Raw genomic sequence first — 8,864 nt, forward strand, 5'->3', positions numbered from 1 at the left:
TTCTGCCCACTTTCTCTGATGGTCGCGAGACCATCACAACACCATGCGGAGGATGGCGGAGGAGATCCAACCTATCAAGGAGGACAGGTAGATTTCCTTCTGTTTTTATTTTATAAAATCTGACTTGCCTTCAAACCTTGGACAGTAACCTTAGATTCATACTTTCGGGATGGTCAGTTATGACATCACCCATTTAAATTGTTGTCTTGAACTAGTATCAGCTCCATTAAAAGTACAAACTAAAGGCTATTAAATGTTTTTAAGAATCCAATGCAAACTTTCTGTTACACGTCGTCACTTCTTGCAAAGTGTTTATCTGTCTGTCAAAACCCTATAATTTACCGGTTAAGATTTAACAGCAATTTCATGGCCATTTAGGGAACAAGGTGTTTCTACTGATGGGTTGTTGTTCCACTAATAAAACACAAATATCATGGTTTCAGAAACCATCAATCTGCATTTATCTTATAGACATTGATTTTTTCGGTTTGTAAAAGATACAGATTAAGATTAAACGTCAAATGTATCTGGGCTTCTTCACATTTAACGTTTGATTATACACTCAAGTTCTCCTGGACGGGAGGCTCAGGGAAGTAGAGGTATAGATTGCATACCAGCAGCACTGATAGCAGAAACGACAGATGGTCAAAGTTCATGTTTTGTATGTGTTTGCATGTTCTTTATGTGTTCTATGTGCTGGGATGTATGACTCTGAAACACAGCTCATGGATATCAAGTTGGCTTCCCTCCTGGTGCCCCACATCTCCATCTCAGCTGAAAAATGCAGAAGAAAAGATGCTCAAAAGTAAGATTGTCTTAAAGAAAAGTCAAATAACTTATCAGAGGTAAACTTGGTGTAAATCAGGGCTATGAGACCTGTTTATCTTGAGTTAATTCCTCTACTTGGTATTTCTTCTGTTCTCTCAGACGTGACTCGGCCTTTCTCCAGGCAATTTGTCCGGATATCAGACAACAACTACCTGTGGACCTTAGCTTTTTCAACCCAGCCACAGTCCCCCCCTCAACTACCTACATCAACGAGACCTCCTCTAGTTCTGCTGCATGGATTTGGAGGTGGTGTTGCTCTTTGGGCCCAGAACTTGGACTGGCTGTCCAGCAGTGGGCCGGTGTACGCACTGGACCTGCTGGGCTTTGGCAGAAGCAGCCGTCCCCAGTTCAGCACTGACTCTGAGAGGGCTGAGGAGCAGTTCCTGGCAGCCCTGGAAGAGTGGAGGGAGAAGGTGGGACTGGAGGAAATGGTGCTGCTGGGACACAATCTTGGAGGATACCTGTCAGCTGCCTACGCACTCAAATACCCACACAGGTGCTTTAGTATGTGTTCAACAGCTTGGCCACGCAAGCATTTAGTTAATGCTAAAAATACTTAACAGCTTTTGTGAAATAAATCTTCTACAATCAGAAATTGTATTTTTTAATTTATAGAACTTAATACATGTTTTTTGTCCCCTCTGACTTTGTTGCCATTTTTTCTGCTATATTCGCTGTAACCACAGTAACGAGAAGATTTGAGGATTTGAAACTGGATTGCTACATTGAGTTCATACCCTAACCCACTCACTGTGTTTGTTTGCAGGGTGAAACATCTGCTCCTGGTGGAGCCATGGGGGTTCCCGTCTCGTCCAGAGAACCCCAACCACAACTCTATCCCAGTGTGGATCAGAGCCATGGGGGCTGTCATGAGCCCCTTCAACCCCCTTGCTGGACTCAGGCTGGCTGGACCTTTAGGTTAGAAATAATTAATCTGGACTTAAAGTTGTTGTTTTTTTTTTAATTGATGGAAAAACATCAAAGTGTAATACAGCTCACTGAAAAAGCATTATGTAATTGAAGTGAGAGTGTGATTGTAATGATTCTAAAACATATTGAAGTAATTTTTCTCTCTCAGGTCCAATGCTGGTCCAGACCATCAGGTCAGACTTCAAGCAAAAGTACTCCTCTGTGTTTGATGATAACACAGTATCTGACTACATCTACCATCTCAATGCCCAGTCACCAAGGTGAGTGACATTTGAAGCAGATGTAAAGTGATATCACACTCGTAATTTGGCTGTGTGGCTGACACTCTCTGACATTGTTTTTTTTTTATGTTTCAGTGGGGAAACGGCTTTCAGGAATATGACCATTCCCTATGGCTGGGCTAAGAGACCAATGCTCCATAGGATCGGCCAGATCCAGACTGACATCCCCATTTCCTTCATTTATGGATCCCGCTCCAGCATCGACAGTGACTCTGGTTACGCATTCAAGAAGAACAGACCGGACGTGGAAATCATTGTAGGTTCCTCAACATTTTCTCTTCATGGTTAAAAACATACATATGGCAAGGCATGTGTTTTAGTAGATGTGAAAGAGATTGTACATCCCCAATTCCAAAAATGTTTGAGCACCATTCATAAAAATGTTGACAGAATTTAAATTTGATTGTTTGCAAATCATTCAAAGCTACTCAAAACAAAATATCAAATGTTGAAAGTGAAGTGTGCTAATTTTGTGCTAAATTTGATGCTAACAACACACTCAAAAAAGGTAAGGCATAGACTTGTATACCTCTCTGATCCATCACCTCTTTGGTAAATAACACCCTGCAAACATTTGTGAACCCAGGAGGTCAGTTAATACCCCCTTGGTGACTTATATATGATTCCAAATGCTCTGAATGTTTGACTCGTAGGGTCTACAGGCCAGTTTAGCACCAGGACTCCTCTCCTTTGAAGCCATGCTGTTGTAATACCTTCAGGTTGTGCTTTGTCATTGTCTTGCTAAAATATGTAAGGTCTTTCTTGAAAAAGGCATTGTGCTATGTTGCTTCCAAAATTGTTAATAATATTCAGCAGTGGTGGTGCCTTCCCAGAGTTAAGGCTTGTCTTGCCTTGGGCACTTATTCATCCCTGCACCTAAAGATGAAGGCTTTAATGATAATGATTTGACAGTTTCTTCTCAACTTGAGTTTATGTTGAATGAGCTAAATAGAGGAGTTCCTGGTGTTTCTGAATGTAGTTTAAAAAGGGATTCTCTTTTTCATGGTTCTGGTTAAACAACATTTGTGAGTGCAGTGTAGAAATATGTCAACTGACATTGGTTATTTCAGGGTCTTAGAGTCCATGCAGTGGTCTCCACTACAGAGTCGTGGCTGTTTTTTAAAGCAGTGCTGTTTGTGGGACCAAAGATTAGCACCATCCAGATATGATTTTTAGTCTTTTCCCTTTTGTACAGATTTCTCCAGATTCTCTGAATCTTTCAAAGATATTTTGTACTTAAGATGATGAAATCCCAAGGTTCTTTGAAATTTGACATGGGGGGCATCTAAACTCTTGAACTATTTTCTTTTACTGTCTGAACCTTTTCCTATTTCTTTCATCTTAGAGATTCAGCCTGCAGGAAGTGCCCTTTTATACCCAGTCATGTCACTAATCTGGTGCAGAGGTGTTCCTTTGGGTATTTCTTAGGTATTGCAAAACTTTTTTCAGTATTTTTGTTATTCTCAAGAAAGGTAAAATGCTGACATCAAATTAAATGATGGTTAAATCATCTGCAAAACATCATCGTTTGTCTCTATTAACATTTTTCAATATTCAAACTAATGTGGAATTGGGGTTGTGCTTTCAAAGGTTTAAAATCCGTGATTGAACTGTTGCATAAGATGACTTTCTTCTTGTTGCCATCTGTAACTCTGTTTATCAGGTGATCAGAGGAGCAGGACATTACGTTTTTGCTGACCAGCCCGATGACTTCAATCAAACAGTTCTTCAGATCCTCACCAGAACAGAGAAGAAAAGTGAGGATGAGGGAACAGAGCATCAGGAGCACTGAGGAAAAAAACAAATCAAACTAGCCCAAAGGAAAGCCACAGTAGTTCAACTGTAAGCCTCTGAGATACGCACTTTATGGTTAAAGGCACCCATAACACAAAATATGAACAGTTAACTCAACTTTTGAGAGCTGATCACTCTCCAAGACTTTGGGTCAAAGGTCAGATGATGGTAATTTTCTTTATCCAGTTTATTGTAAAGAAGTTTTGTAAATAAATTCCAGATTCAGTCTGTTTTGCTCATAAAGTGTAATCTTTGTCCTTACATTGCTGAAGCAATGAGTATAAACAAGTTTCCATTTCAAAATATGAATTCTCAGTACTTGTTGTGTAACTCTTCTCTGTAACATGTGAAATCCTCTTTCTGGGGAATAAATAGTTAGGGTGGAGGTCTAGGAAAAGTGGACAGGATGTTCTTTTTTTGAGAGAGATATGAGGGGGGAAGAAATAGGGCAAAGGGCTGCTGTGTTTTTCTGGTGGGAAGTTTGTCCTGAGAAGCTGTGACAGAGAGCGACCAGCAGGTGGCAGCACAGTAACAACATGTGCACTTCACCCTCTGTAGCCCTCTCTCAGAGGGGTAACAGTGAATCCCATACCGAGCTCCCTCACATGCATATTGAGTTGAGTGACCTACTCAGGAGACCTGGACAGTGATGCTTTAAGAGCAGTACAACTCTCTGCGCTGCTAAGTCACAACTGCTGTGACAGAATAAGGTCAGAGATGTGTGTTAGACTAAAAATAGACCTTCTGTTTCAAGGGGCATTGGCGCTAGTTGAAACAACATGGTCCTTTACTGGGAGACGTCAAGTTGTGAAGCCTTGAATCTATGAAAATAGCTTTGCGCAAAGACATAATTTTAACAGGCTGATAAGTTTGTTTTGTGACAATTTGTAGAGCTGTTAGTTGCACTGATAAGCTTCATACAGATCATCCATGTTTGGATTTCACTCATTTTTAACAGTAACAGAATATATTGATTTGTCTGGAAAACAATACGTTAGGCTCAGTCATGATGAAGTTAAAAGTAAACATGAAGCTTTGTTAAAAAATGAACAGCACTTGCTATGTTGAGATGGACAACACAGCTCTTCCTTTTATGGTCAGTTTGGCCTCATTTTTACAGACCAGCCCTCCAGTTTGGCACCGTACACATATACTAACCATGAAAAGCTAAAACAAGATTCAAAACCAAACCAGACTCTTAATTTTCTTTGCATCCTGTCTCCTGTTGAAATCCTGGTGCTCATTTTCTAAAAACTAGTTGTACTTACAGGATTGAGATGCTCATACTGACAAACAGTCCACTTTTTTCACACTGCATCAAAGAAGCACAGAGGAATAAAACTGCAAGAAAATACAGATGTAAACATCACTTAATTCAGAAAACCAAAAAGTCTGAAGAGACACATTAAGAGGATTAGTTTTCAAAAACTGCAGAGGATACCTTTTTTTTTTTTTTTTTTTGCTTAGAAGTGGTGAATAATGACATCCAAATGTTTCTCGCCTCTGTTTGCAGGAACAGTTAACATGTCACCTCATTACTGTGACTGCTTTTTATACCTCTCAGTCAGCATGCAGAAGATGAAAGATGGCGATGGAGGCAGGAGTTTAGTAAATCAACAGAGCACATGTGAGACTCTGGAGGTGGATCATTTTTGAGCACCTTGGCCTTTTCCGTCTCAACCTCTCTGCTACCTCGGCCCATTTCTGTCATTTCTTAGACATCTACCCAGCCCACCAGAACTGTCTCCCGGCAACAGGGTAGCCAGGGAGACAGAGTCTTTTAGATTGCTGAACTGCAGGAAGTGATGCTGCGGTTGAACAGGGTAATTATGGGTTGTTTGTTTTCTTGAAGACGATGCTGGCTGGCTACTTGTCAAGGCAGCGAGGAACATTCAGCAGGAGCTCCATGTGCACAGTCTCCTGGGGTTGGAAACGTGCACTCTCAATGTGCACACACAACGTGCACACTCAACGTGCCAGGCCCTCTGCCCATAATATTCACTTATTAAGCTTGTAAGCTTATTCACTCTGTCTCTCTGTCAGCCTCTCTGTCATATAAGCACAGTTTATTTTTTTCAAGAGCAAAAGGAAATTTCATTCAGGGTTTGGACAGAGATGTTTTTTGAAGGCCTAGAATAACAGCACATACATGAAGGGCATGTTTAACACATAAAACACACTCTCTCCCAATTTTCATGTTGTATGCACATTTCCTGACCCTGATGAAGCCACGCGCTGAAAGGGGTTTGAGAATAAAGTTGTCCACTGCACTACAACCATTGCTGGAGTTTTGACCCTTTTTGACCTCAGTCCCTCTCTGTGCAGCTTGAGAGCAGGTGAACTTGTAGGTGAAGCAGGACCAAAGACAGATGCAGCCATGCTATCAGTTAATCAAATTTAACTCCGTATTTAAAATAATTTTGGATCAGAAGGCAGAAGAATTAGGGGAATTTCAAATGTGCTAAACCTCAGACTATGACATTAACAAACAGACTGAGTCCTGAGGAGGACTAGATATGTCCCTTCAGCCTAGAAGCATTCATCACCATCGAGGTCTTGTAAACTGTTTTTGTTTTTATGTGACAGTCCGCTGGTATAATGACATTCAAACATGATGCATGGGCAGCTCCACTCCTTCCCGTCTGAACCAAAACAACAAAAGTCTGCAGAAGAGTGACTGATGATATTTACAGTCCATGGATTTATTTTTACCACTGCTGGCAGCTAGAGTGACATTTTCACAATCAAACTGACAGAACCAAATGAAGTCTGTGCTATGATGTAAAATAAGAGCAACAGCTGTCAAGAAAGTACATTTTGTATCACATCATTGATCTGAAATGTGAATTTCCCACAGCATTAAAAACAGACACAGAATCCTCCGGCTCCTACATCACATCCAGAGCCGAGCAGAACCTGAGGTGGAGTTTGCCAGCTGGTTGGTTATTCTCCACAAACACAGCACAGGAAAGCTGTCGACTAAATGACTTCTCTTCCTTTTGCAGAGGGAATGAAATGGATCCAAAGAGGCATTCAGACTCTAAGACTGAATCAGTGACATCAGTGGAGCTCTTACTGAAGTGCAGCTCGTTTAGAAGATCCTTAAAGCTTTTAATGTCAGAGAGACATTCAGTTTGTTGAACTAAATGTGGTCTTAAGAAACAGTCTGTGGTTGCCTTCACAATACAGAGGAGCTCTACTCATCCTTATATTGATACATATTATTTGATATTTTTAAATCCAGGTCCTTGGATCAGGATGCAGGTTGTCAATTCTTTCTATGTTTATGTGCTTAAGACTGTATTACTAGCGAAATAAATAACCAGCTAAAAGCTATTTGATGTAGATAGCTTACAGGCTAGACTTAGTCTACGGGGTAACACAACTTAAGGGGACCTCAAATGATGTAATAATAAGATACATGTCAAATTGTTAGAGAAAAGGATGTATTTCGAAATAATGGCTGAATCTGCCCCCAAAGAAAATGACCCAGCTGGCTAGCTTCCCTTTCCTCTATGGATCATTTTAGCATTTTTAGGTTATTTGTTTTGGTTTAGTGGACATTTATCAGTTACAATTCACCCTTCCCCTACAGTAAGTTATTTCTCTTGGCAGAAAGAAACTGTCTCACGTAGAAAAGTCCCATACAAGCCAAACGCCTCACAATTAACGCTAACCAAACAAAAGTGTTAGCATGGAGCTTAGCTGAAACATGTCTCCCTTGGAGGATGCAGCAAACAAATACAGAATACAAATCCATACAGTGTATTTTTGAGAAAATAATTATGTTTCTAGAAACATTATAATCAATACATGACACTGTAGCCTGTTATCACATTGACTTTCTCCTGGTTTTATTGGCACCTAGCGGTAATAAGCTAACCCAGCACGTGCTCTCTCTTGTTAACTCCATGTAGGCTATTATGTGCAGAATAATCTCCATTTCCTTTAAGTGAAATTTTAATCTTTTAACTTAAATCACTGCATCAATTAGTTAGAAAGACATGCTCCTCAAAGGGTTTTTTTTTAGATAAAATAAAAACAACTTAGTGTATTCAGCAAGCTCGAGGGAGTGTCTCATACTTCACACATCTCTATCCGAAACGACTGAAGAAACCAAGATGTGTTTTAACAGACTAAGTTATGTCCTACATGTCTAATTAATTTACTCAGGCAGTTTAAACCAACTAAATGCTCATTTCACACCAAATAAAAATCCTATTTTGAGTCCTCCAGCCTGTTTTGCCTTATTGGGATAAAAGACTCCGGGCTACAGTTTTTAATTACTCTGAAAAAAAAAAAACGCTTTCTTGCCAGATTTACATCCTCAGGGTGGATGAGCCTCTGTGGGTTTTCCATCAAAACAAGTTTGAGTAACATCCAAAAGGCCTCTCTCGTATTAAAGATCATTAAAGCAGGTGTCTGTTAGAACCAACAGGATGTGGCTGGGAATGAAGCCTGCAGTGATTCCTTTGTAAACGCTCCCACTTCTTTATTTTCGTTCCAGCGTTATCTGTGTTACAGTTGGTATCAATATGGGTGCAAGTAAAATCCCCCAAATTGTTTGATTTGATCTCTATCTCTGTTTTCATTAGCCAGAGATTTTTCACATTACTGAAGCAGAGACACTGAAGGTATAACCCGCTGTCATCTCTGCTTGTGCGCCGCTTTAATTATCTCTGCTGTGGCTGCGTGTTTGAGGTTTGATTCCCAACTCTTTCCAGCTGTGTCCTGCCATTCCCATTCCCTTGCTTTTAATTTGATTTCTATGGGGTCATTTGTTGTTTGAAATGCTTGGCCTCTGATGTTATGTAACAGTTTAATAACTGCTCTTTTTTATTTCCTGTCTCTCACTCTTTCTTTCTCTTTCTGTCAATCTCTCTCGCCCACTTTCTCTGCTCGTCTCTGCTTCCACATTGTGTGGCTTGAGTAAACACACTGTTTTAGTAACACTTTAAACAAGCCAGTGTAATCAAATGTACACACACAAAGACTGAGCATCACCACACACACACACACACACACACACAC

At 40.3% G+C, this 8,864-nt stretch overlaps 1 protein-coding gene across 1 annotated transcript; it reads left to right on the forward strand.

Annotated features, from left to right (window-relative positions):
• On the forward strand, positions 1-4,641 carry abhd5b (abhydrolase domain containing 5, lysophosphatidic acid acyltransferase b). Its single transcript, XM_074686936.1, has 7 exons — positions 1-87; positions 723-805; positions 928-1,324; positions 1,595-1,746; positions 1,907-2,018; positions 2,115-2,295; positions 3,703-4,641. Exons 1-7 carry the CDS (start codon positions 44-46, stop codon positions 3,829-3,831), a joined length of 1,098 nt encoding a protein of 365 aa, XP_074543037.1. The 5' UTR covers positions 1-43; the 3' UTR covers positions 3,832-4,641.
• Positions 4,642-8,864: the final 4,223 nt, after the last annotated feature.

The sequence above is a fragment of the Halichoeres trimaculatus genome, unplaced genomic scaffold, assembly GCF_033239565.1.
Source record: "Halichoeres trimaculatus isolate MK-OKI-2021-1 unplaced genomic scaffold, fHalTri1.1 fHalTri1_scaffold_14, whole genome shotgun sequence".
Classification (NCBI taxonomy): Eukaryota; Metazoa; Chordata; class Actinopteri; order Labriformes; family Labridae; genus Halichoeres; species Halichoeres trimaculatus.